We start from the raw sequence: 27,402 nt of genomic DNA, 5'->3' as shown, positions 1-27,402 counted from the left end.
CCCGGCCCGGCCCTGCCCGCTGCGCTCAGCCCCGCACCGCGGCATGATCGCGCTGCCGCCCGGCCGCCCGTGACCCCGCGCCCCCCGCCCGGCCCCGCACCAGGTAGGCACTGCCGCGCCCCGCCCGCCGCTCCCCGGGGCGGCCGCTGCCCGCGCTGGGGCATCACTGCGGGGAGGGGACTCGGGGGGCTGCGCGGACTGAGCCGCCGCGAGGAGAAGCGGCCCGGTGGGGGCAGCGCTCTGCTTACCGGCGGCATCTGCCGTGCCGCCCCCCGCCCTGGGCAGCGCCAGGGGAGCCAAACTTTATCCGGGATCGCCGCTGTTTCCTCCCCCGCGGACGGGCGCCGGGAAGCGGCCACGGCAGCCCTCCCCCCCCCGCCCCATCCCTCCCATCCCCGGCCAGGCGGCGCACCCCGCTGCCGGGCCGCGACGCTCGGGCGGCCCCGGGGGTGCCCGGCGGGGGAGCGGCCCGGAGCCAAGCGGGGCTTCCCGGGAGCGGGGTCTGCGCGGCGGGGGGAGGCGAAACAGTCGCCGTGGAGACGGGCGGCTCGAGGGAAGCCCTTGAAGGTATTTTCCCGAAGAAGAACCCCAAGGCGACCCGCATTACGGGGAGGCTGCGAGCAGGACGGGGAGGTGGCGGTTCGGCCGCGCTCCCGCTGCGCCCGCCGGCGGGCAGAAGGACCGCGGGGAGCGCGGTGCCTCCGCGGGGACTGCGCAGCGGCTCCGTGCCCCGGGGGGTCCCTGCCGCCGGGTCGGGAGGGAGCGCAGCCCCTGGCGGCACTGCCGGACCCCGGCGTCAGTGGCTTTGTTTTCGAAGAGATTTAGAAAAAAATATGCAATCTTGATTTGAAGTCGGTTTTAAACCAACTCTGCCTTGTCGCAGTGTGATGGGTGGTTTTGTTCATTATTCGCAAAATGCAGTTTGTCCAGTTCACTGGAAAGAGTTGACCAAGCAAAATGAGAGGCTTATGAAAGACTGCCGAATGCCTCCTACTATAATTTCATTAGGATGAAAACGTTTAAAAGTGAATAATGTTTTTTTTGCACGGATAAATATGTGAGTTTTGGCTTACCTTTTTTTTTTTCTTGAATAAGTACTTTCTGTGAGAAAAGACTCAGTATTATGGGCAGCACTGTTTGTAGACACACATGTACATGTTTGCTGCCAAAGAACACTGTAGGCTTGAATGATGCTCTAAAAAAAACTGGACAAGCAGAAAGGTGCTTTGCAAGATAGTGGAGAAAAAGATGGCAATATTGGAAATAATTTTTTCAATAAAAATCTCCTTTCCCAATTCAACCAAATATGCATGTTTCCCCTCCCCCCAGTATATCCGACCTGCTTTTGCTTTTCTTTTTGGCAAGATCACAGCAGTCAGGAGGGCAGCACTCACTCCCCTGGGCTCACTCTTCTTTGGGAAATGCCTGTTTGTGACTGTGGTGTAGATCAGCATCCAGCGCTGGGCTGAGCCCCGTTCCGAGTTGATCCCTAATTTCAACCTAGCCTTGGATTCCTTCTGTCTCACAAGTGCCCGTGCCCAGGGGCTGCCAGCGAGGCACAGCAGCCTGGTGCTGAGCACCTGTGGTTTCTGAATCATTTCCTTTTCCAGTTGTATTCTGAGTTTGCTAAATGTGTGGCAGCCGTGATGCTGTTTTCTTCCAGTCTGAATAATAACGGGCACTGCTGAAGGTTTTACTGTAATATGACTTTCCGTGGGGTTTTTGTTACTATTTACTCTTGTAAACAGTTTTAGAAAGAAAGTTAATGATGGAAAGCCTACTTATCTAGTTACTTGGTGTGCCCAGTATTGGAAAAGGCCAGTGCTGGTTGTCAGTGAAGCACAAAATCAGAGATAGCTGAATTCTTCACAGAAGCTCCTTGCCCCGGTGCTCGGCGCTATCTTGCAGTCAGCTTCTGTACTGGTTTAAGGTGATTTTCTGAGGCAGCTGCATCCCGCTTTGGTATCTGGTTTTTGAGGCCCATGGTAAGGGTCTCTGACCGGGAAGGGGGTGGCATCTGGGTTGGGCGATAGAGAGGGTTAAACAATGTTCAGGTGGTCTTAGTGCTAGAGTAACAACACAGTAAACCCAAAATAATGCATTGGGTCAGAGAGTGCAGGGAGGAGCAGTTCCCCTGATTGTCTGTTGACCTCAATTGCAACTGGTTGAAGTGGCCCCTATTCAGCACCAGAAGGCACTTCCTAGCACAAGCTTTTTTGAATGCTGCAGGAAGTAAAAAAAAACCTAAATATCAATTACCATCCAAACAATTCACAATAATAGGAGCTAGAGTTTAATTTTACAGGATTTTTTTCCTCTTTGAGGAAAACTTAGTGAAAAGATATTGTCCTTATTATTATAGAGTTGTGAAGGGCAGGGGCTTTGTATTAAAGAAAACCCTGAAAATGAAACAACTTATCTCAGGGGAAAAAAAAAAAGACCCCAAAATACTTCCCTTAAAACCTTACTTAGTAAAGCAAAGAAACCATTCTCCTTCCAGAATGGTTTGTCAGAAGAATGTTAACAAGTGTTGGATTTCACACGTTCAACCTAATGGAAACTTTACTCGCTTCTTCATCCTTTAGCTGTCTGCTCAGGGATTTTGTGTGATAAAACTCTATAGTGCAATAGCTTTTGTTGGGGTTCATGTTTCTAAGATCTCTTTCCCACTAAGAAGACACTATATTAGGTTTGATTCACCTTCTTGGGCGTGTGTGAATATGCTGTTTGCTCCACTGCTTTCACTCATAACACAGGACAGGCATCGCTGTCTTCCCATCCCAGGCAGTGCCTTAGAGCTCTCTTCAAGCCTGACAAACCCTGGATCAGCTTTCCTGCACTGTGTTCATTCTACATTTTAGTGCCTGACAGAAGCAGCTAATCAGACACAGCATAAACTGTACAACTGTATCATCTAGAAAGTCGTAGGCTTGGAACAGGATGATTTTCTTGGCATTTTTTTCCGGTATGGATGTTGTGTCCACTCTGTTTCCATCTCTCATGAAGGACTGATTTACAATCAAGTGTTTGATCAGGTCAGGTTTTTAGAAGGTAGGATAGTGCTGTGTATGTGCTTTGCGCATTTTCCGTTTGTTTGGGAGAATCCTGCATTAAGATACAGCGCATGTTTTTTCTTGTTTTTTAAAGTAAAACAAGGGCCTCCCCTGAAGCACAGAATGGGACTCTTCTCCATGGAAAGTTGCTAATGCTGCTGTCACAGTGAGTGTACAAAGTCACACTGAATTTGAACCAGCTTATGTGAAAATATTTGGTCCTGTATAATAGCATTGAAAATCCATTTTTCTCTCTGCCAAAGTAAAATTTAACTTTTCCATTGACTTTCAGGTGGCCAGCATCCAGCCTTTTATACCAATTTCAAATCCTGGGCTAAACGATGATCTGCTGAAAACGGAGGTGCTGGCTCATGTCTCCCTTCAGTGGCAATAGCACATAGAGATTTTGTACTGATGAGGATCCAAAATTCAAGAAGCCAGCAATAAGGCTGCTGAAGCACTGAGAACATTTCCAGTTTTATTTATTCATCACTGAAAGAGAGGTGGCAGCTTGGATTAATTGCTTGCTCTGGAGAATGTGGTGAAGCAGAGCACGGGTCAAGCGCTGCCCTGGGCATGCAGCGGTGTGGCATCCTGATACACGTGTGATTTACCACAGAAGGCAACAGCTCAGAAGTGCAGGTTGCTGTCAGAAAGCAGATTTGGTGTTGTGGGCGAGCACCCTTAGAGATATCATTTTCCAGTTGATGTGAATGCTTGATGAGCTGTTGCAGGGGTAGATAGTTTTCATGCAAGCTTATAGAGCAAGATGGGTGTTCACAGACAATATTGTTGGAAAAGCCCTTTGGTAACTGCAGTGAGATTAAAAAGAGTGTTTGCTCTTTGCTATCATTTACCCATGACAAAATAATTTCAAAGACCTGCACACCTGCTACAGTATGGTCAGAACAGCCCTCCCCACCCTCCATCAGCTGCTTGGATCTCACAAAGTTTAGGCTTGATGGGAACAGCTTTTCCTTCTGTTTTTTGATGCAGCAACAGAGTTTTTGGTGGAACAAGTTTAGAGCTGATCCCTTTTCAGTGAGCTATGGCTGGACACCCTACTGAAGGATTCCAATAGAGAGTTTAGGCAGACAGCTCTGGTTTTCCACATCTCTGAAGTTTATGATCTTTAAAAGTCATCTTATGAAAATAGAGATTCTGGTTCTGTAGCTGTTCATGTTTATCTTCAAGTATGTGTAAATCACTTCCATTTTATGTACTTGAATTTACTTATGTTAGTCTTTATTATTCTTTCAGGAGTATGGATGGGACCATGAACTTTATCATTCTCATTAGGGGGTTTTGTCACAAAGGATGTTTTACGGGGAGGAAAATACGTGAGCTGCATTTCAGTCTGAGAATACCTGTATGTTTATCCAGGCACTTGGGGATCCATGTTTTATGAGACTATCACAAAGTTTAGAAAGCTCTCTTGTGCAGCCCGCAAGCACGAGCAGAAAAGATCCTTTATATGAAAAAGTCTCACAACTCATGAAAACAGGCATTTCTTTAACGTTTTTGGCTCAATCACTGCATAAAAAGTTTTTAACTAACTTTTCAGATGGTTGAGCTGCTTAAGGCTTAGAATGGACCCTTTGTGCTTCCTGTCCCAATTAGGAATTAATTTTTAATTATAGCAGCTGAACATTTCTTGTCATGAGCGCTTGTATTAGCCCAAGGCCCCTGCCTGTTCCTTTCACAATGAATGGCACTGGTTTGTGTAATATTGTCTGTCCTCTGACATTCTGGGGCATTGTCTGTGTCTCCTTTATCTATGAGTATGTTGAGTAAGTGTTTGTGGAAAACCTTCTGAAACTTTCATTAAAACTTGATGTGAGTTTACTTTTCTCAATCATTTAGACATACTTCAGGAGTGCTAAAATACCACTTACTGCATAGTTTCTTGCTCAGTGCTTTAGTGTGCTGTTAAAGGTTTTCAGTCGCATTAAGAACATTTTGCAGCTCTGGAAAGAGGACCGGCAGCTGGAGTGATAGCCCTGATAAAGTAAGAATGTTACTCCCAGAGCTGAGAAATGGTGAGTCTTGCCTTTGAAGTAGTCTTTGACATGGAAATGTGTAGAGTGTACTTTTCCTTAGATTTGGACAAATAGCTCAGGAAAGCCAAATCTCCACACAGGCTTATGTGCTTGGTACAGAGAGAACTCCTCTTGACTTCACTGAGACTTTATCTGGAAGAATCTGGCCTTGAACATTTTTTGCCCCGCAGTCCAACCAAGTTGAAGTCAAAGAGCTGCTGACAATAGGAAGTCTTTTTTGGTGTGTAATACATGAAAAAGTACTATGACTCAATTAAAACAAACAACAAGGTTATTGTCTGGGATCTGTCGCCAAAGCGGCACTCATTGTACGCATAGGTGGAAATTGCAGCGTATGTTTTGAATTGCAGTTTATTAAAGTTGCTTCCTCTTTATGTCTCCTCTTAGTTCTGGATTCAGGTGTTGAGCTTCCACTGCTGCAGCAGGTGGTACTGGCAGCAGAGCAGGGGATTCACTGCTAAATCTGCCACGCTCCCTCCTGGGTCCTGGGCAGAGAGACAGTGGGAGCCTAAGTGTATGCTGGGTGCGTGCAGTGTGGGCTTCTGTAACTCAGAGGGAAAAGAATGGAAAAGGTTTCAGTGTTCAGCAAGTTTCTGGAAGCTATGCCCTTTTCAGTTTTCTCAAGCAATTAAATCCCCAATGGTTTCTTGGAGTCTTGCCCACAGTTGTGGACTTGCAGAGCTGGGGCACTGGGGAAGCTCGGTTGTGGCAGCTGGCATAAGGGAGAGCAGCTTTCCCTCCTGTGCCCATGCTGGAGCTCAGGTGGCACAGCCTGGCCTTCCCCAGTCAGCCCATCTGGAAGCGAAACCCTATTTCTACGCTGCAGGGCTGTGACGCAGGGGACAGCCCGGTCATGGCCAGCCTTCTTTCATCTGCATCAGCGCAGGTGCAGCCCCTCTGAAAACTGCGTGGGTTGCGCAGGTTTTGTAGGACTACCAAACCGGGCTTGCTGGAATAATGTCTTCTATAGGCTGATTGTATTTTATCTGCTCCCTAGATTGGAAACTAGTGCCATGACACATAATTTTGGTAATGGTGATATGAAATCAGAATAACTCCAGTGGCTTTGCAGGGAGGTTTTGACATGCTATGAGTTTAGACTCAACCGTTGCAGAAAACGGGACGAAGTAGTAGGTTATGATTTTGTAGTACTTTTCATTCATATTTCCCACTAAAGGTGGTGAAGAAAGTAGATACCTTTCTGTTTTGCAGGTGGAGAAGCAGCAGTGTGGCGGGGCCGTGTGTGTACCCGGAGCAGGAGCACAGGGAGCCCACGGCCCCGACCCCACGGGCACTCCTGACTCACGCTCTGCTCTTCCTTTGGGCCACGTTTCCTCACCAGCCTCAGCCCTAAGAAGATGAATTCCAAGTAGTTTGTTTGAAAATACAGTAAACACAGGGACTTTTAAAAATATTTGTTTGGATGCAAATGGTTTGTTTTTAATAGCTTTCCAGTTTCTAAAAGGGGGATGTTTAAGCAACAGCATCATTTGTTTGTATTTCTTATTTCAGAATGGTGGTATTTCTTCCTATAAAATCTCTGTTAAGAGCAAGAGAACAAAAAGTAACCAGTCATGTTTGAAAAAGTGGCAGCACGTGATACTTTTTTGCCATACTCCCAAATAACCAGCATTCAAAGTAGTTTTTGCGACCAAAAACTTTTGGCATTTTTGTTTTGCTTTTAACTTTGTGTTGCAGGAAACATCAGTGACTGTAAAGCCCAGCAGGGAAACTGGTCTCCTGAAAAGCCTTGAATACAGGGAGAAGTTAATAGCAGAGTTATCATCGTGTGTTACATGGGAACTGACCAAGCATCTGCACTTAGCAAAGTGCTCAACATTTTGGTCAATGCAAACATACAGCAAGATAATTACCGAAACAGAATGTCAGGATAGTTCAGACATTATTCATGGTATGTACAATGTGTGTGAGAATACACAGATAAGGCTGGAACATCAACCTCTTGGGAATTAGAAGTTACTAATTCCAGCTCTTATCATTTTATTTCCCCCTTAGTCTAATCTCAGTTTTCCAGACTTGGTGCCTTGTGCCTGTGTCCGCTTTTAGTCCTCTCCTGGTGAGGTGATGAAGTGAAGCAGGTTCATTATCTGTGCTCTGTAGTGCCAGCACAGGAGCTGTGAGGGGATCCTGGGCACATGCTGAAGATGAAGTGTTTGTCTACTGAGATCAAAGGACACATGCAAAACCACAGTTCCCAGAGGTTTATAAATCAGCCAGCTCTGGGCGGCTGTTCATGCTGCAGTAAGCAGTATGTCCCTGGTACACAGGCCAAATTTTGGGGCATGGGGTTCTGGAAAGTTTAAAATAAAAAGACCACAAGTTTTGTAGTGCTCACAGTCCAATGTTGTTCCCTGAAGCTTGTTTCTAGAAATGATTTGAATAGTTGCTGGCTATATCCTCATTTAAATTTTGTTTTAAAACAGTCAGGTTTTTCCTTATGGTCATGCCAGGGCCCCCAACCTCAAATGCAAATTTGGCAAAGCTATGATCAACAGAAACCATTACAGATTATGTTAGTACCGAGCCATTTTAGTGCCAGGCTGTGCCTGCTGTCCCTGGCTAGCAGAGACTGTGGCCTCAAGCCTTGGGGCTCTGCGTAGACCAGTATTTAAGAATATATCACTGTGAACCTGGCTGAGAAACTCCCTTAACTGTCTCAGTGTGTAGGTTTCATTCAGGCAAAGTAAGGATGCAAAATTCTGCATTTCAGTGCAGCCTCAGCCCCTGTGCTGAGAAGCACTTCAGCTTAACTTCAGCTCCTGGCCCAAGGTGGCCAAGGCCAGACTGCACAGAACCACCTGAAAAGCAACTTCATGGTATTTGTGCAGAGTAGTAAATGTTTACAGCCCAGGGCAGCAGGTTGAGGAGTTCAGGGTGTGCAGTGCCATGTCCTGCATAACACAAAACCCACCAGAGTGCAGCCCCCACACCCAGAGCCTGCAGCACTTGGGCTCTGCAGGGTCCCTGCTCCCAGCTCACAAGCTCCTTGTGTGTTAAATATGTGCTGTGTTCTGTGCCTTTAATGAAGATGAATATGCAATAAATCATGTATGGGAACCAACCCAGAGACCTACTTGCAGCACTATTCCCAAAAGACATTTCATAATTTATCCTAACACATGCCTTATGCTTAAAACAGCCAGTAGGGCAGGCTTTGCCTAACCCAGCACTTTCTCCTTTCAGTACATCTCTGATGTGAAAGACCAAGCAGTCCCAGTCTGAGTTGTCTCTTGAGGACAGCCTTGACCCTTCCCAGTGTACTCAGCTGGGCTGCGGTCTTGGCCCCGTGGCCACCAGGCCCCTCACGCCACGGGGAAAGCTCCTTCCCTACGGGGGGGTGAGGGCCATCTCCATAGCATCTGGGACCTGCCTGGGGTCGGTGCCACGCTCAGGAGGTGGTGGTGCTGATCCTGCGTCTGAGGAAAGTTGATGTGATGTCAAGGAAATGTGGTTAAATATCAGCTGGCTAATCATTTAAACATCTTTTCTAGTCAGCTTAAGAAATCTCACCAGCTTTTTATCCTTCCCAGTTGTAAACATGTTGTCTCTCTTCTCCTGCGAAGCTCCTCCTTTTTCTCTCTGATGCATTATTCATACCCTGCCCCTACTGAAGCAATAAATTCTGGATGTTAGTTGCCTATCCAGCACCCAGGGGCCCTAGTTCTGGTCTGTGGTTGTGGTCGTTCCCCTAAAACTACTGGATGACAGTGATTGCTTCAACGCATGGCAACATGATTGAGTAACTGCTGCTGGAAGAACAAAATAGTAAAGGGCTTGACTTCTGGTGAATAACACCTGTAGCTTGGCAAATGTAGCTCTTGCAAGTCCTGGTCTCCTACATACAGCACATGAAGCAGCTGCTATCGAGGGCTGATACTGAGCGTTGCCTGTTGGAAGGGCGCAGACCAGTCGACAGCTTTCCTGGCAGCATGGGACAGGTAGGCTGGCCCATCTCACCATGGCGGGGAGCAGTGGCAGGAGCTGCTGGGATTTGCCTGGGTGGGGAATGGGTGCTAGCGGACCTGCCACAGGCCAGCTAAAGCAGGGCCGCCCTGTTATTTCTTTCAGTTTCACTCACTGTGCTTCTCTTAATCACAGTGTCTCCACAAGCTGTGCCTTGACAGCTGAAGTGGGGCAGAGTGGGAGCGGTGCTCTTCAGCGCGTAGGAACCCTCTGCTTCTGCTGTGGGCTGGTGTCAATCCACGCAGTTATACTCCATGAAATGAATGAAGTTACTCCGTGAGAATCTGCTTAAAAATACCAGCCGTCACCTAGCAATAGCTGGAGCGTGGGGTTGGGAAGCTGCTAGAAGCCAAAACTGATTTTGTTCATGATTGCACCAGAGGGGCACTTCTCTGAGTATTAATATGTTTTGTTTTTTTTTAGTAAAGCATCTTGCAAGATTAATACAGCTTGATGAGAGGGTGTATCACACACATCTTGGACAGGTCAAGTGTGTAAACTTTTATGTGGCCAAGCGTTTGCCCATCTGGCTGGGATCCTTCGAGTGCTGCTGCAAGGCAGGTCACAGAAGCTTAGTGGACATGAAGCTATGGGGAGCAGCTCATAGCACCTATTTGCAAAGTGTTAAGCTGGGGCTGGGGCTTGTCCCCGGGGTTTTGCTGGCTGTATGGTGACAGCTGGCATGCCCGAGCAGTCCCGGCAGCAAGTGGTGCCAGCCTGGGTATGCGATGCCGGGGCTGGGGAGGGCTGGTACGTTGGGCTGCTGTCGCTGGTGGAGGTGGGGAGGCTGCAGCTACCGCTGGAAACTGCTCATCAGCATCTCTGTGCCCATTCACACAGAGGCCTTGCTGACGCAGCACTGGGGGCAGAGGTTTGACCGCTGCCCAGAGCCCCAGCTGTGCCCCATGGGCACCAGCGCTGCAAAGGTGGTCTCTGCCCAGACACCCCCAGCTGGTCTCCAAGCATCCTCCGAGCTGCCAGTGGGCAGGAAGTTAATGGAATAATTTCCTTTATATTCGGCAGTGCACGTCACATGAACTGCCCAATTTCTAAAACCTACTTGTTCTTCTCTTTAGCCGCACTGGCAAGAGCCGTCATCACTTACAAACTGTCCCCACCACTTTCCTTTATTCCCTCTGATGAAGGCAAATTGCTAAGAAGCTGGTTTGCTCCACAGTGCGGCCATTTCACCATCATCCTTTGATTCACTCTCTTGATTTATTAAGTCTAATTTGTTTCCAGTTCTCTCTGACTTGGATCTATTTATTCTCCTTAGCTCTTTTAGGTCACATTAAATCATCATATCTCTCTCCTAGTTGCCCATGTATTAGCTGATTCCTGTAGTTAGTTTTTCTGCTGGACACACCTTCCTTGTACCTGGATTTCATCTTATTATCATATATTCATTTTCCATTATCAAGTTTTCTCTATTTCCTATTTTTTGTGGGCTTGGTTTGTTAGTTTTTGTTTGTTTGTTTGATTTAATTGGCCAACCTTCAGCTCTTTTCAGCAGCAGTGCTCAACAGCCAGTACAACTCTTTTTAATCCAAGTCCTTTTTAGCTGAATACCAGATGATTTATCTCATGTACAGTTTTCTTTTCTCTGGAGACTGAGGATTATTAGAAATACAAGAGAGAAGAAAGAGAATGAGTTCTGATTTTAGTTGGAAAGATTATCCAATATCTAGAATTCAGTATTTTGTTAAGTTAGAATAGTGTTTAACATAAGTTAGATTCAACATTTCAGCTACAACGTATTGTTCCATTAAATAGCATTTTGAATGTGCAATTAGTAATGCTGTCTTAGTTTTCAACAGCTGGAATGTTGAACTCCTTTTTTTCCATCTCTGTGTTATAAGAAGATACAAGAATCTACAGTGGATGGTGTGCTGTCCCAGCGGTTGCTGTGATTTGGGCTGCAGTGTGACATTTTAACATCCCTGTTTTGATTTGTTTAAATTAATGATTGACTGAATCACTTCATTTTGGTTTGTGTGTGGTCATAAATGTGTCTGGTAGTGATGTAGCTTTGGGTGCAGCAGTGGGGAAGAGTTGGGCTCGAGCCATGGCCAGGAGGGACTTTTCAGGGTTGCTCTGAGCCACACAGACCTGCTGTGTCTTTTCTGAGGTCTCAGAGCCACTGCTAAGAAATATCCTTTCGCTCACTGGACAGGCCAGAACAGAAAAGAAGGTAGAGGCAAGAGGGAGAGAAATACAAAGCAATTTAATGTCATTCTTTTGTGTGTGCAGATTCCAGCAGCACTGGTCTGCCTGGGCTTCTCTACGTTTCTTTTTGGTGTTTTCTCTTTCTTGCTGGCGCAGCAAGGGGAGAAGCAATGGGGTTTCTCAAGAGGATTCTGGAAAATCATTATCCCACTTCATGTCCGATCTCCATTTAAAGCTTCTTGTGAATGTCTTTTTTCCTGAAGTTAAAAAATGTTGTCTGTCATTGGACATTGTTGGTTTATTTACCATTACTATGCTCAGTACCATTGCCATCATTTGGTAACATTTGTTTTCTTTTTTTTAGCAATAAAGATAAACGTAAGTGGCAGACAGATTTTGATGTCTGGTGTTGGACTGCAAGCCTTCCGCCCTCACAGATGGGTTTTAGCATGGCTCAGAGAGGCTCTCTGTATGTAGGTCTCCCTCTGCTTGGCCGATTGACCAGGGTGGCAGGATGCGCACTCTGCTGATGAGGAGTCAGACTACGTGAACAGCAGCCTCTGAAGGGAACAGGGGATCAGAGCAGCCTGTATTTGTGGTGCCAGAAACTGCCTGCCATCATCTAAATTCCCCGCATGTCACTTAGAAGAAATAAAGCAAATATATAATACAGAAAAGACTCCTAAAAATAGAGTTAAACCTATCAAATGCAACAGCCAAATTAATTTTTGGTCTTGAAAACTGCCCCTGCACAGTAATTTGCAAGATAGTTTCCAGTCCCGTCTGCTGTTGGGCACTGCCCCTGTTTCAGTACTGTGAACTTCCATAACGCCGTGGCTCAGATCCACAGAGCTGCTCAGACATCTAACCAGGGAGGACTTGGGTCACTGCGTGTTTTGGTGTGTGTGAGCCCTCGTGTTTTCTCAAGAGTTTCCACTGCAGGAAACACGATTCTGTCTTGCCTGACACTCAATTTGTCTATACTTTTGGAAAAACCTTACAAATAGGACCTCTAGAGGCTGTGACGTCAGAATATGAAAAAGCACTTATAAGCCCTTATTGAAGGGTGGGGCAGAGGAAAGGAAATGTTGTGATTTTAAAGCAATCTGTTGATATGTATTCTTGGGTGTACTGATGTCATTTCAGTCAGGTAACTGGCCTCAAAACCTGAGCTGGCAGCGGTATATGTGTTACAAGGCTTTGAGCAGGACTGTTGCATGGCAACTGATTAGCTAACATTTGTATTAGTGTATTTCTTTAAGCATTTTCTATTTTTTTCAATGCTTCAGAGAAAAATTATTTTTTGAAGCTTACCATCAGCTATTTGCCAGTCACCTACATTTCATGTGGAAATGAAAAAGAGGAGGGCAGTGGAACACATGCAGGTGTGGGAGAGAGACCAGCGCATGAAGTTCGTCAGCTCAGGCGCTGCTGGTTGCTGCCAGCTCAGGGTCTCCTCTCCCCAGGTTCAGCTGAAGGAATGCTGGGCATGAGCTTAAAGCTGCATGGGGCACCTCTGATTTATGAGATACGTTTTTTCCACCAGTATTTCTAAAATAAAAGGGAAAAGCAACAAAGGTTTGTTCCAGCAGCTACCTGAGCTGTTCTCTGCTGCAGAGGTCTATCTTTCCTGATAAGTCTGCTGAGCATCTGCAAGACAGGCACACAAAAATCAGAATTGCGGCTCCTGGTTGTATGCAATTCGATAATGAATGCTGCGTTCCTTCGCCACCACTGCAGCAATTCAGGCCTGTTGGCATGGACACTGCCAAGCTCTGAGCTGGCTGTGTGAAGTCAGGCTTGCATTGCCATAGTTTTCACTGATGGTCTATTAATTTGCCAGTGCTGCAGAGGACAGCCTGCCGTCCTCTTGGGGATCACCAGCCATGTGAGAGGTTTGTGCCATTTCATCTGGCATTGCAGCATGCATCCTGGGGACAGCTTTTAGAAGGACAAGAGTCTGAGAGGAGCTTCCCCTGCCTGGCCAAGTAGTGCTTAAAGCAACATCAGGGGCTTGCAAGAAGAAAGGGAGCAGGGGACAGAGGTTAAGAAGTTTTAATGCTACCCACTCAGAAAGCTGCAAAGCTCCAGCCTAACTACTCATGCAGATTCATTTACAGGCGTCACCTTGTGCCTTTGGGGACTGTGTTTCCTCCTGAGGATCAGCTGGGCAAGCAGAGGCACAGCTCTCCCTGAGAAGGTGTCAAACTGAGCATCTTTCCATGCGAGTATGGCCAGGGCAGCGGAAGTCAGCGATAAATTCTCAGGATGGCTGTATGCTTGCGATGAATTGCAGCTGCTGGAGCCTGAATCCTCCCTGCCGAATCCCCAGCTCTGAATGAACTGAATCCCTTAAGTCCCAGGGCAGCGTACCAGCATGGGTGTGCTTATCCCTAAGCCTGCGCGCAGCTGGATGGCACCAAACCCACACTAATGGTCCCAGTGCGCAGCTGGATCAGGATTATGGACTCTTCCAATATTACTGTGATATGTAGTGATTGTGGTGAGCATTTATGATGTTAAGGACAAATTGTGTAAATTGCCCTTGGGAGTATTTTTGTTATGTTTCAATGCAAATTGATCTTTACATTGTAACTTACTGGGGAGTTTCAGTACTGGTTTGATCTCAGGGATTCAGTTACACAATATGCTGTAAGCTTTGAAATGAGTTGCTTTGCCTGTACATGCTCATGTGTTAGCTGATTTTTCAGAGGAGGTGGTGATGTAAGCCTCGACATCTGGGGTGAAGATAAAGCCCTTGATCTGCTTGTAGTTTTGGTTAGCGAAAGCACTTTAGCAACTTGCACTCAAAACACAGTAGATTTAAAACTGCAGTGAGTATGCACACAAATATACTAAAGCATCCCTGAAGCCATTATGAATAAAGTGGAAGTGAATGAAACACGATAGCTAAACAGGCCTGTGAAATCTGAGTGCAGGACAAGCATTTCAGACAGACCTTTGAGATCAAGGCTAATGTGTATAAAGCTGAATGTCTCTGTCTGCAGAACAGGCTGGTTTCAGGGGTTCAGAAGGCCACATTGACCCATCAGATATGGCTGGAGTCAATGCAGAGGGGGATTTGCCTGCCTGCATGTTCAGGACCCTGGCTCTGCTCTCCCACCCTCACAGGAGCTGCAGGGGGGCAGCGGCAGCATCCCTCCTCTGCGCCAGGGTGTCCGAGACATCGCGTGGGTGGCAGCCGGGAACTTTCATGCCACATTCTGGGAGTTTCATTTCCAGAGCAGGTTTTTTCCAAGCCTCACAGAAGTACTTGCTCGCCCAGACTGAGGGGTACAGGCTGCAGGAGGCTGAGCGCTGGCCTTGCTCTTTTGCAGGACAATGATTCCCGTGACCGAGTTTCGCCAGTTCTCGGAGCAGCAGCCGGCGTTCAGGGTGCTGAAGCCCTGGTGGGATGTGTTCACAGACTATCTCTCCGTCGCCATGCTGATGATCGGTGTGTTTGGGTGCACGTTACAGGTAAACCAAATGGGAGGGAAGCGAGCGGGTGCTCTCGGGCATGCTGAAAGAAAACCACGAACGAGGAAGGTCCTCAGGAGGATGGTGTCACGTCTTGTTTTATCTCTTGGTTTCATCATGAACAAAGCAAAAATTTGCTGGTCCCAGGATTATATCTGTTTAGGTAGCAACATCAAATAACACAGACCAGACTTAGCAGCTGTAAATTAGCAGAGTTGCGCTAGAGTCAGTGGAGTGGTGCCAGCTAAGACCTGTTGGTTCGACTTGTGCCTGGATGCCTGTTTTCACCACAATTTGGCGTAACAAAACAGATGATCCCTGTAAGTTCTTATATGTTGCCATTTTTCTGTTTAAAAGTTTGAAAAATGTAATTTTGTAAGTTCTATTTTTCTTGATTTGGCAAATGTTAATATTCTTTCTGTTGTTATGCTTCAAAGATATTTGAAATGAATGATTATTTTATTAACACCACTCACAACTAATATTATGCCTCTTCCATTCCAAAGCATGTCTGAGGATGCTTCCATGTAAACAATTGACATTACTGTCAATCACTGTTAGTTACATTTTGCTAAAGAGCCAAGATCTGAAAAGAAATGGAAAGTACTGTTTGGGAAGGACTCCACAAAAATAGAAAGTTATAGTACTAGTTCAAACATGGATCTCACATTTCTTGGCATGACTTAGAAGTGGAGCTAAAGGGACACATTGGTAGAGCTCTTTTTTCAGGGCAATTTGCTCACTTACATGGCCCAAGATTTTCACATACTATGTCCCAAATTTCAAATTAAATCAACTGTAGTTTTGCCTGTATTCTCCAAGTGTTTTCAGTTGAAAAAATATTATGTCCATGTTTTAAAAAATCTCTTTATATAGGGCTGAATTTTACATTAGTAGCTAAGTGTTTGATTAAGCCAACAAAGTAGAACATGGGTTATTTTTGAGTTTACGTGCTTGATTGGATAAAGCACTCTTGAAAATAGTTTGGAAACACTACAAATAGCAGGCAATTTTTTAAATTCCCACTTATTACCAGAGGCACGAATACAGGGTGTAAGTAAGTGTGTATATCAGAACAGCATTTACAGACAAAGATTAACTGCAGGAGTTTTTGATGTGTCAACAGTTATGACACTGATATTTTTCAAAACACATGTTGTCTCATCTCAGCATCTCCCTGCACCAGGGTGGATCATTGAGGAAGATCTGATTTGGGTAGTTCTCATTGCATACCCTACATTTAGTGCTTTGAACAACCATGATGTCAAATAATACATCTATACTACACACATATTCTTAGTTTGGGCTAATCCCAGTTAGTCATTCAGGACAAATAACAGATCTCCTCAGTTTATCACATGGATTAGCATTTCAAATTCAGACCTGTAGGGAGCCTTGCACTGAACTCAAACTGTTATCCCAAGTTAAACCAAAGGTGGTTGGTCCCTAAAGGTGCTCTGACCTCAGTTAGTCAACATGGCTGGCCAGCCCGAATTAAGAAAGTTACTTTTTTTTGCATTGTAGACAGACAGAAGGACAGAAGGACAGAGCTACATTTTTTCTCCCAGGTGCGTGGTGTGAGGACTCTATGTATTTGTATGAGAAACTGAATAAAAATTATATCCATGCACACACACACGCACACAAATGTCATCAAGTATCTATTATCTCTATCTGTCTTTATTAAGACTGAGGATTAATAATGTCCCAGCATAGATATGCCAATGTTAGCCCTTTGTCAGCCGTTTTTGGTGTGATAAGACATCACAGTGTGAGCGTACAGCCACATGAATGCAGTTACGCTGCTTTCAAGCCTATACTATCTCCGAACATCACGTAGCCAGGGTGAATACACCTGGCAAGAACAGTCTGACTCTGGGGAGAGCAATGCAGGAGATCCCTGGCCTTTTCTGGAAGCATTACCCACACTTTTCCTTTTTCTGGATTATCTCAGTGCCCCCTTATTCAAATTCTGGAAAGCTAGCCATAGATGAAGAGAGGTGACCTAGTTCTTGGCATGGAGAACAAGTGTCTTGTTAGGAATAATAATAATAATGATAGCCTGTGGGGCCAAGAACCAGGCCGTGGGTAGGAATCCCTGGCAGCTGGAGGAACTCCAAGGACAGCTGCCATTGGTACTGCCACCATTGTTTGTACCTCAGTTTAAAAGATATCTTTTTGTGTATTTCAGGTCATGCAAGACAAGATAATATGCCTTCCAAAGCGCATACAGCCTTGCCAGAACCAATCTAATAGCTCCAATGTGTTTAACACAATCCCAGATACAACCCCCCTTCCTCCACTCAAGCCATCCACCCCTCCAGCTACAGTTGAGATGAAAGGGCTGAAGACTGATTTGGACCTTCAGCAATACAGCTTTATAAATCAGGTGTGCTACGAACGTGCCCTGCACTGGTATGCCAAGTACTTCCCTTACCTCGTCCTTATACACACACTGGTCTTCATGCTGTGTAGTAACTTCTGGTTCAAATTCCCTGGATCGAGCTCCAAAATTGAACACTTCATTTCAATACTCGGGAAATGTTTCGATTCTCCCTGGACAACAAGAGCCTTATCGGAAGTGTCAGGGGAAGACTCTGAAGAGAAGGATAACAGGAAGAACAATATAAACAAGTCTAATACTATCCAGCCAAACGCTGAAGGCACTTTGGTCAAGACACAGTCTTTAAAATCAATCCCTGAGAAGTTAGTTGTGGATAAGGGAACACCTGGGGCACTAGATAAGAAAGAAGGTGAGCAGGCCAAAGCACTTTTTGAAAAGGTGAAGAAATTCAGACTGCATGTTGAGGAGGGCGATATACTCTACGTCATGTACGTTCGCCAGACTGTACTTAAGGTAATTAAATTCCTTATTATTATTGCTTACAACACAGCACTTGTGTCAGAAGTCAATTTTACAGTAGTCTGTAATGTTGATATTGAAGACATGACAGGGTATAAGAATTTCTGCTGCAATCACACGATGGCACATCTGTTCTCTAAACTTTCTTACTGCTACCTATGCTTTGTAAGCATCTACGGCCTCACATGCCTTTACACACTGTACTGGTTGTTCTACCGCTCACTGAAAGAATATTCTTTTGAATATGTTCGGCAAGAGACAGGAATTGATGATATCCCAGATGTCAAGAATGACTTTGCTTTTATGCTTCATATGATCGATCAGTACGATCCTCTCTATTCCAAGAGGTTTGCTGTCTTCCTGTCTGAGGTCAGTGAAAACAAGCTGAAACAGCTGAACCTAAACAACGAGTGGACTGCAGATAAACTGCGACAGAGGCTACAGACAAACTCCCACAGCCATTTGGAGCTACAGCTTTTCATGCTCTCTGGGCTACCAGACACAGTTTTTGAAATTACTGAGCTGCAGTCATTAAAACTTGAAATAATTAATAATGTAATGATACCAGCAACCATTGCACAGTTGGACAATCTCCAAGAGCTCTCGTTGCACCAGTGCTCTGTGAAGATCCACAGTGCTGCCTTGGCGTTTCTGAAGGAGAATCTCAAGATCTTGAGCGTGAAGTTTGATGACATGAGAGAACTTCCACACTGGATGTATGGCCTCAGAAATTTGGAAGAGCTCTATTTAATTGGCTCCCTAAGTCATGATATTTCCAAAAACATTACACTGGAGTCCTTTCGGGAACTTAAAAGCCTTAAAGTTCTTTACATAAAAAGTAATTTGTCCAAAATCCCACAATCTGCCGTTGATGTTTCAAGTCACCTGCAAAAATTGTGCATCTATAATGATGGCACTAAATTAGTGATGCTCAACAACCTGAAGAAGATGGTCAACCTGACACAGTTGGAATTGGTTCATTGTGATTTAGAGCGCATACCTCATGCAGTCTTCAGCCTTCTCAGCCTTCAGGAATTGGATCTAAAGGAAAACAACCTCAAATCCATTGAAGAAATAGTAAGTTTTCAACATCTGCGAAAACTGACAATCCTAAAGCTGTGGTACAACAGCATAACGTACATCCCAGAGCATATAAAGAAGCTCACTAGTCTTGAGCGGCTTTCCTTCAGCCATAACAAAATAGAGGTTCTTCCATCCCACCTATTCCTATGCAACAAAATCAGATATTTGGATTTGTCTTACAATGACATTCGCTTTATCCCACCCGAAATAGGAGTTCTGCAGAGTTTACAATATTTCTCCATTACTTGCAACAAAGTGGAGAGCGTGCCAGATGAACTCTACTTTTGCAAAAAACTTAAGACTCTGAAAATCGGGAAAAATAACTTGTCAGTCCTTTCACCTAAAATTGGTAATTTGGTATTCCTCTCCCACTTGGATATTAAAGGCAATCACTTTGAAATCCTCCCACCTGAGCTCGGTGAATGCCGAGCTCTGAAGCGGACTGGTTTCACTGTAGAGGACACCTTGTTTGAAACTTTGCCTTCTGATGTCAGGGAACAGATGAAAGCTGAATAACTAACTTCTTCTCACTCAGTTTTACAGAAATAACGCTTCTACCAAATATACTGTAGGAAGTGCATACTCCAAATATGCATTTAGTTTGTCATTATTTTTTTTCTTTTTCAAACAAATCCTTTCTGTACAAACAAATTTGGAGTAAGGAGTTCATATATTTTTAAATAAAATTTTCTTGTATTTTTTCACTGTTTTAAGGTATTTTTTAAGTTTGTTTTGCCCTGAGAACAAGGGTGTCTGTAACTTAATTTTTACTGGTAAAAGTAAATGGTTTTATCTGCTGATTCTTTTTCTCCTTAGACTAATCCCAACAGGGGAACTATGTTTAACATGTATGCTTTGGGTTACATAATTTGTAATAGATTATTATATCGTCTTCCTGATTATTGTTAATTCCTTGGGACGTGGTCTTCAACGGGTGGTGCTGCATGTGTTGAACGCCTTGTTTCCTCTTTTCTTCAGTGGCAGAAAGAGGTGTTCAACATCTAACAAGATCAAATATGGGTTGACCATCCTTTTTTATTTATGACATGGTGTTCTCAGCTGGTCGGAGCAAGTAGAAAAGGTTTTTTGTGTATTTTAATGGGTCTGAGGGAGCATGCAGAACTCCTTCAGAAACTTTTGGCAAGTTTAGTCCAGCTCTCTGTTCACACATTGCAGGAGGCACTGACTGCGAGTCCCTCTCTGGTGCAGGAAGGTCCTGGTTCACAGGTGAGCTGGGACCAAAGTGACTCACGTTGAAGATTTTCCAAGTAGTGCAAAGGGATGGGGCTGCCCATTTCCTGCAAACTTGAGTGAAAAGGGTGCAATGAACCCACTGTGGTGGGAACATCGACCCAGCGAGGTGAAACTACCTGGAAAAGTCCCCCACACGTCCACCGCTAACGCCCCGTCCTGCCCTCTGCCCCTTCAGGTCAGTCCCCAGCGGGATGCTTGGCACCTCGCAGGAGTGGGATCAGAAAAAGTGCAATCATGTCTAGTTTGTAAAGCTTCTGACAAGGAAATAGCATCTGAAATGCTCCTTAATTGAGCTTGGCTATCATATAACAGAGCCCAGCACAGGAACATTTGCAGATTTGCAAAAATGAGATTAAATGAATACATTAACTTCTCAAAAGTCTCAGCCTACCAGAGAATGGGGATGAAGGCTGTGTTTTCATCCCCCAGCTAGTAATTAAATCGGAAATCATACAGTTGGAAGTCTGCTTTGTAAAACAATGTAATAATCTGTAATGATTATGCATCAGGTTGGGAACTTTATTCTCTGAAGCCATGTTCAGTTTATTTAATCCAGCCATTTGCTTTCTTTTAGGCAAGTTCGGCAGGTCTATGATAACTCATGTGCTGCTCACAAGCTTATTTAAGCTAATAAAAAATTACTATATGATAGTAGAATATTTTGCTGGGAGATATCTTCATCCTATCCAACAACATGTTTGAATCAGATGCAGGCACTGGATAACTGCTTTGCAAGGATATCTAGGAATAAGTACTTCTTTCTTTAGGAGGCAATGCTGTTTATAAATTGCAGAGGTTGAATTGCTGATTGTTCAAAGCTATGTAAAATAATTGTCTGATGATTGTCAAGCTGGTTGCTCTTAAATGTTTTCTAACTGCCGTTGTGTGTCTTGAGCTACAGTCAATCTGAGTTCTTGAACTTGGTACAAAAGCCCACCGGTGTTTTAAAAGTCTGACTTACAAAGGTGGGGAGGCAAACTAAAATGAGAATTTCCTCCTGAATCCAGAGTGTGCTATGCAGTCTGGTATGTGGGCTTGCCATAGTACCAAGTCAGAGTTATTTTTTGTGCTTGGCTATGTTCTGGAGAAGATCCATGTGATTAATCAAAAATGGGTCAGGGATGAAGGAATCAAAGCAAGCTTTTTAAAAGGGGTTTGATTTAGTTCTGTTAAAGACCTCTAACTGTTGTAGCTTTTGCAAGAGCTACTCCTACTCGTGTATGGAATGCACTTATTGGACAGCTTGGCAGTATATATATTCTAAATGTATTTCACTTTGATGTAATGTGAGGGAGACAAATGTTTCATTGCTCATATTAACCTAATTATGTAAACCAAAGTGCTGTTGTCCCTGATGAATGTAAACTGTTTAAAATGTCCATGTAATCAGTGGAGCTGTATAGTTATTTTACTTAGATTTGAAATACGGGATTACATTTAAAGTTTTTTAAAAAAATCTTTATATTCCTAGATGTAGCATTTTAAATCCCTAATTTATTTTGTGTCTAATGTTTTTTTCATTTGTAGTTTGTGGTCTGTTTTCTGAGCGGAAGTTGTGCACACCTCATACCTGAAGGTTGAAGGCTTGTTCTACGCCATTTTTGTAAATACATCACTTAGGGGATGTGGTTTTTTTATTTGTTATTGATTATACTTATACCAGTGCAACCCCTCATGTGGACACAGTTACATGAGTATAAAGTGCCTTGTGCTGGTATATCTTTATTCACCTTCTAGATAGGAATAAACTATACCGGTCTAAGCACTTTCACACTAATAACTGTATCTTCTCCAAGGGTTTGGTCTGCCAAGACAGCTTAGTCAATCTAACAGCTCACTGCCACCAAAAAGGGGCAGTTCCCTTCCCCTCCTGTGTGCACATTCCTGCAACGGGTTCCAGCTGCTTCTTTTGTACCTTTACTGGTCTGGTGCTGGTCTGATCCCTCCATAGGACAAATCAACTTTCCCATCCAGCAGAAAAGTAAGCTGGTTAAAAAAATAAATAAATAAAAAATAAAAGGCTGATTTTCTGCTGGACCAGCTCTCCAAAGCATCAGATGGACACCAGGGTGGAACAGGACTCCACAGCCAGGGTCTGGGCAAGGAGAAGGTGGGACAGGTCACTCTGGAGGTGCTGAGCTGCTGGGTCAGATCATCATCTTGCTGAGCCGTGTGCTTGGAGAGCCGTGCTGGTTTATCTGCAGCAGGGTTAGGCGGCATGGCTTTGTGGGCAAAAAACCCTCAGGCTCGCAGTGAATGATAAAATATCACTTTACTGTTAATTGCTGAAACTTACTGAAACTCAGGTAGCTGCACTGTTGACTTTTCTAAACTTACTGTCTAGTCTGTGGGGTGTATTTTCCAAAACCATATTTTAGAAATGTGTCAGCTAAGAGAAGATTTTTTCCTAATTCTGTACGACATCCAGGAAAATATGTAAAAGTGCCATATTTACTCAGTGATTCATGTACTGCTCATATGTATATTCACATGCAATGCATACTAGACTTTTCTGTGACCTATAGTATTTGACTTGGAATGGATGGACGTTTTGTGGATAATACTTTAGGCATGGTTTCTATGAGTTTGTATAACTACTTACATTAATCAGGTGCCTAACAAGTGAGATAATTCCAGAATATAAGCAAGGCATTTTACATTATATAATATAAATCTTCCTTGGTAACAGAAGTAGAGATGACAAAGAGTATATGAGAAATAAGAAGACAACCCTAACAGTATGTTAAGCCTGAAAAGGAAATCTACTTTGTGATCAAAATCTGGAGATCTGCATCTCCTCCTGTGTCAAAATTAGGATGGATATTTGTGTTGACCTCCTCCATCAAGCCAGCCCAACAACTCTTGCAAATTCTGATTGGAAAGCACCCGCTCCAAGTCTTATGTCACATTTCTGGCACTACCAGTAATTTGTCTGCTTAAGTGGTGATCACTCCTGTAAGAATGCCAAGGAAAAACTTTGAAATTTGACCAAATAGACAAACTTCTTAATTCTGTAGCAAGAATCTTAATATGATAATAGACCTGCATAGTGTTACGTTGCAATATAGTACACCCAGAAAAAAAACGGAAATAAAATGCTGTTTTGTAATAATGAACATTGTCAGACTGCAATGTGATTATTTGTTTGGGGAACATTTTGTTTCTGGGTTACCTAAAGATCAGACGTAACCATCTTTTGGGTGTGATCCCTTGGGAGGGAAGTCAGGAAAATATGCTTGAAAAAACATTGTTAGACTTGACAGGATTTATAGCCAGAAGGTCTCGCTTCCTGTGCGCTCCTTCCATCCCCTCGCTCCGGCAGCCAGCTCAATGGCTGCTGAAGATGCCGACCCTGCGGGAGCAGCTCCCGCACCCTGCTCCTGGTGCTCTGCTGGGGTGCGGGATGGCAGGAGGCCCCCCCGCCACCTGCCTGTGCTGCTGAGGGAAATTACACTGCCAGCCCTGCCGTCTGACGTAGCCCCCTGTAAATCTCCTGACCAAAGGTGATGGGCTCATGCTGCCTGTGTTTGGCATGGTACATTATCCTTGTTTCTCTGGATCTTTAAGTTGGAAGGAAAAATGTGTTTCAGTTTGTTTTTTTTAATATCGAGACAAGGCTGTGCAGCTGAAATGGAGCATGAAATGCTCTCCTCTGGTCCTTGTGGTCCCAGGGGACGAGGTGAGTGACAAGCACAGCACCCCAAGTCAGCTTTACCTCTGGATGAGCCCCAGCAGGGAGCTTGGCACGGAGGACGTGCCGTCCCTGGGGCACGGTAGGTCTCATGGAAGAGCAGGAGGAGGCCTTGCTCACAGCACCTGCGCTTCACCTCTGGGCTGCTCCCTGTGAAGGTGCAGAAGGCTGGGAAAGCTGCTCTGCTCCTCACAACCCTGCTCCTTCGCACTGGCCCCACAGGAGATACCATCTCAGGGCCGCACCTGGTGCGATGGGGATGATGGCACAGGTGAAACCGCCGTAGGGATCCCTAGGGTGACGACATCACACTGTTGGAGCAAATGTTGCCTTGTTTATTAAGTGTTCTGGTGGCAGGAGAAATTCACAGTCTGAGTTAGCTGAGCCCCAACAAACCTCTTCTTTCGATTTACTGAATACAGGTTCTGTGGAGCAGGAGTTAACCAGAAAAGATATTGTGCCCTGAGAAACCCCCAGCGTGCAGCCTGAGGGGCTCACAGGGTCACAGCCCCACCAGCAGCTACATCATCTCCTCACCAGCAAGCAGCAACACTAGGGCCAGCTTGTCCTTCACTTTATGCCAAGTGGCTACTGGGAACTCCCAAAACCTGTGGCCATTTGCTTATATGTCCTTATATATCATATTCAGTAGCATGGGCCATGGCAGAACATATGCATGTGTGTCCTCTTTTCTTTGCAGCATGCATGAAGCCCTGAAGATTCAGATGAAGAAGAAGAGGTTTCCATTTCTCCTTTTTTTTTTTTTTTTCAATTTTGATTGCCTCAGAGATACCCTCATGCCAAGGGTGCAGGTCTTCCCCACTGCCACCTCTGTCCCCGTGAGCAGCATGCGTGGGAGCAAGAGCCTACAGGCAAAGGCCGGGGCTGCCATGGGAGCATGGAGGCTGGAGCGGGTCTGCCAGGAGGGCAAGGACGAGCCCCTTGGCCTCCTCCCCACTGGGGCAGCACCATGGCAGGGCCAGGCAGGCGATGTCCTGCTGGTGGGATGGCTTGGCACAGCAGGTCTCTGTGTGTCCACCTCCACTCGTGAGCACCCCAGGCTCAGCTCATGGTTTCCCATCGCATGTCCTGCCCTTCGTCATGCTCTTGTCTGTAGCTGTGGGTGCAGACGACAAATCCGGGCTGGACCTGTTCTGTCCCCACTGGGATCAGAGAGGGGCTGTGAAATTTGGCAGAGGTGCAATGCATGGCAATGGCCCCAAAGCTTGCACATAAGGAAGCCCAAACTAGCATAAGGACCTTGCTCCAGCTCTCTGGCTCCAGGTGCATGTTTGATGGAGCCTGTGCTGGCAGAGAGGTCACGTTTTTGATCGCTGTCTCAATACTAAGTAGGTTGTGTTGTGACTGGGCTGTGTTTGACAGCTTTGGCTCTGCAAAGTAAACTGTGAGGCTGCTTACGGTGGTTGGCAGGACCATGCTGGGTCCTCACACATCGGCTGTCTGCAAGTGGACAGGCCTGAAATAGAGTTGGTTTCCAGACTGGGTCTTCTTCCACCTCTTCTGGACCAGGGAGGACCTAGGTGTCCCCAGAGGTTGTGCTTCCAATGAGAAAACAAATGCAATAACCTCAAGGAGTGCAACCGTCACGGCCAGACAGGTTTGGTGGCTCTTGGCGAGGGCCGAATTCCCAGGAACTACCTTGGGCAGCACCAGCAAGATGTGCAATCCCAAGGTGTGGAGTAAAACACCTACATTGCAGACAAGCTTGAACCATTCTTCTCTCAAGTATGATTTTATCAGCCCATCCTCTCCTCTGCTGCCAAGGTTTTTGAAGCTGCAGCTAAACTGGGAGTCTGAGTAGCATATCTGGCAGCATCCTTGATGTGGCAAGGTGCCAGTGACATGGGCATTGGGAAGTGTAATGGCAAGATGGTGCTTCCTTCAAAACCATTCAGATATCAACAGGCCAAACGGGTTGTGAGTGTGTGTCCCTTTACAGTGCCACACTGGGTAGATGGGATGGAATGGAATGGATACCATGAAGGTTGATCCTTAGCTACTCTGGACAACTGGAAGGTCCCTCAGGAGCAAGACAGAGGTGGCAAGGGCATTTAGGACTGCCAGATACACTGAGAGACCCTGAGCACACAGAGATTGCAGCAAGTGCATATGTTGCTGCCAGCCTTGTATGATACTGCAGAACATGTGCTGACTTGATTTGTTGTGCTTTTACATTGCTGGAGTAAGAAGGCTGCTAATCCATCTGTCGGAGGTATTTTGTCACATGAATTTTATGGACTGTGGTAAATAAGTGTTGATGTTTTGCTGAAGTAAAATTGAATTTAAGTGTAACCCTTGTCTCTTGCCAGTTGAGGTCATGTGGCACTCTGAGACTGGTTTGTGGAGACTGCCTGCAGTTCTGTTTATTTAGTAAAATATTTTGGCAAAGCTGTGAGATCCTGTTTCCTTGCTCTGAGCAGATAGAAGTAGTTAAAGCACAGAACTTCAGTACAGTCACAATGTTAGCCTTAGGAACAAGTTGCTGGTGGCAGCTAGGAGCTACATGAGATTTTTACGAGTCCAAAACAAGTTGCAAACAGAACCACAGAACGAAGTAATCCCTTTGGCAAAGAGTAACTCTAGGAAGCTGAAGTGCCAGGCACGAATGCAGGCAGGACCAGTGCTGGTGAGATCTGCGACCCCATTTACCCCAGTTGATCCCTCTCCCAGTGCACACAATGCTGCGGTGCAGAGGTGGAGGGTGAGTGGGACGGGCTCGCCGGGGTGGGTGCAGGACAGCTGGAAGGAGCAGAGCTGCACCTCTCTCCTGCCTTTTGAATTAGTTGAATAGAAAAGTAACTTTCTGATCTGGTGAAAATAGCTTTGCAAGGCCTGGCACCTGCCCAGTGGAAGACCAACCAAATGATCCTGCCAGTTCAGGACTGGATCAGTAGAGTGGGTGATGCCGGCTCCTCCTGCCCAAGCAGCCCTTCCTGGGAGCTCGGTGTGGACATCCTGATGAGCTGCTGGAGGAACCGCTGAGCACACCCTTTGCCAGCGGTTATTTCTGCAGAAGTTGTGAAAGCAGAGAGGAACTGCTTCCAAACTGCTGAGTGTGCCTGATGTCAGAAACCAGCCACACAAGGGGCTCGTCCTGGCTGGCACCAGCATCTGGGCGCCTTGAGCATCAATGGTCCAGCTCTGCCACAGGAGCCATGCCATTCGCAACTCCTCCAGAGCTGTGGGACCCCTTTCTTAGCACCATAACCCACACTCTCCCATGAGCACCCAAACACTCGTGAGTGTTTTCTTCAGGGAAGCAAGGCTGGCACTTGGTGAGTGAGCATCAGCAGGAGCTCGAGCTTGCACCTACTCATCATCTCCCAAAGCAAAAGATCTTTCATGAGAAACCTGTAAAAATGACCTGAAAGGAAAATTCAGGGCTCACCAAGTCTTTGAGAGGTGCAAATACGAGCTTGCAGGCCTGGAAAACAGCGAGATGATGAGGCAGGGGGCTTCTGCATCCCAATGGGTGTGATGATCAATACCCATGGCAGCAAGGGTGCTGCTGGCCCCCATGCTGCAAGGACACCTGAGCCCTCAGGGGTTGCGTGGCTTTTTTGTGAACAGGGCAGCAGCAGCAGCGCAAACTTCTTGTGGGAGTAAAGGTTTTTGCAGTTATTGAAGAGAGGGCTGTGGCCTGGGGAGTGATGGACCAGTGAAAAGGTGTTTTGTTGGGACTTGGATTTCTCCTGGGATCGTGCTGACGCCAGCAGGGCTGGAGCTCTCCCTTGGCAGGGAGCGGGG

General features: G+C 45.7%; 1 protein-coding gene across 3 annotated transcripts; it reads left to right on the top strand.

Annotated features, from left to right (window-relative positions):
- Positions 1 to 23,059, top strand: LRRC8C (leucine rich repeat containing 8 VRAC subunit C). Of its 3 annotated transcripts, none has more exons than XM_065841970.2 (3): positions 1 to 103; positions 14,602 to 14,743; positions 16,935 to 23,059. In XM_065841970.2, the coding sequence occupies exons 2-3, from the start codon at positions 14,606 to 14,608 to the stop codon at positions 19,203 to 19,205; spliced, it is 2,409 nt and encodes an 802-aa protein (XP_065698042.1). In that variant the 5' UTR covers positions 1 to 103; positions 14,602 to 14,605; the 3' UTR covers positions 19,206 to 23,059. The 3 variants fall into 3 exon arrangements, with proteins under 3 accessions (XP_065698042.1, XP_065698045.1, XP_071666560.1); XM_065841973.2 differs by lacking the exon at positions 1 to 103 and adding an exon at positions 430 to 567; XM_071810459.1 differs by lacking the exon at positions 1 to 103 and adding an exon at positions 10,847 to 13,766.
- The last annotated feature ends 4,343 nt before the right edge of the window (positions 23,060 to 27,402 follow it).

Source organism: Patagioenas fasciata, chromosome 6 (genome assembly GCF_037038585.1).
Source record: "Patagioenas fasciata isolate bPatFas1 chromosome 6, bPatFas1.hap1, whole genome shotgun sequence".
Lineage (NCBI taxonomy): Eukaryota > Metazoa > Chordata > Aves > Columbiformes > Columbidae > Patagioenas > Patagioenas fasciata.
Note: the sequence above shows the minus strand (reverse complement) of the source record. Positions and strands in the feature narration are given on the sequence as shown.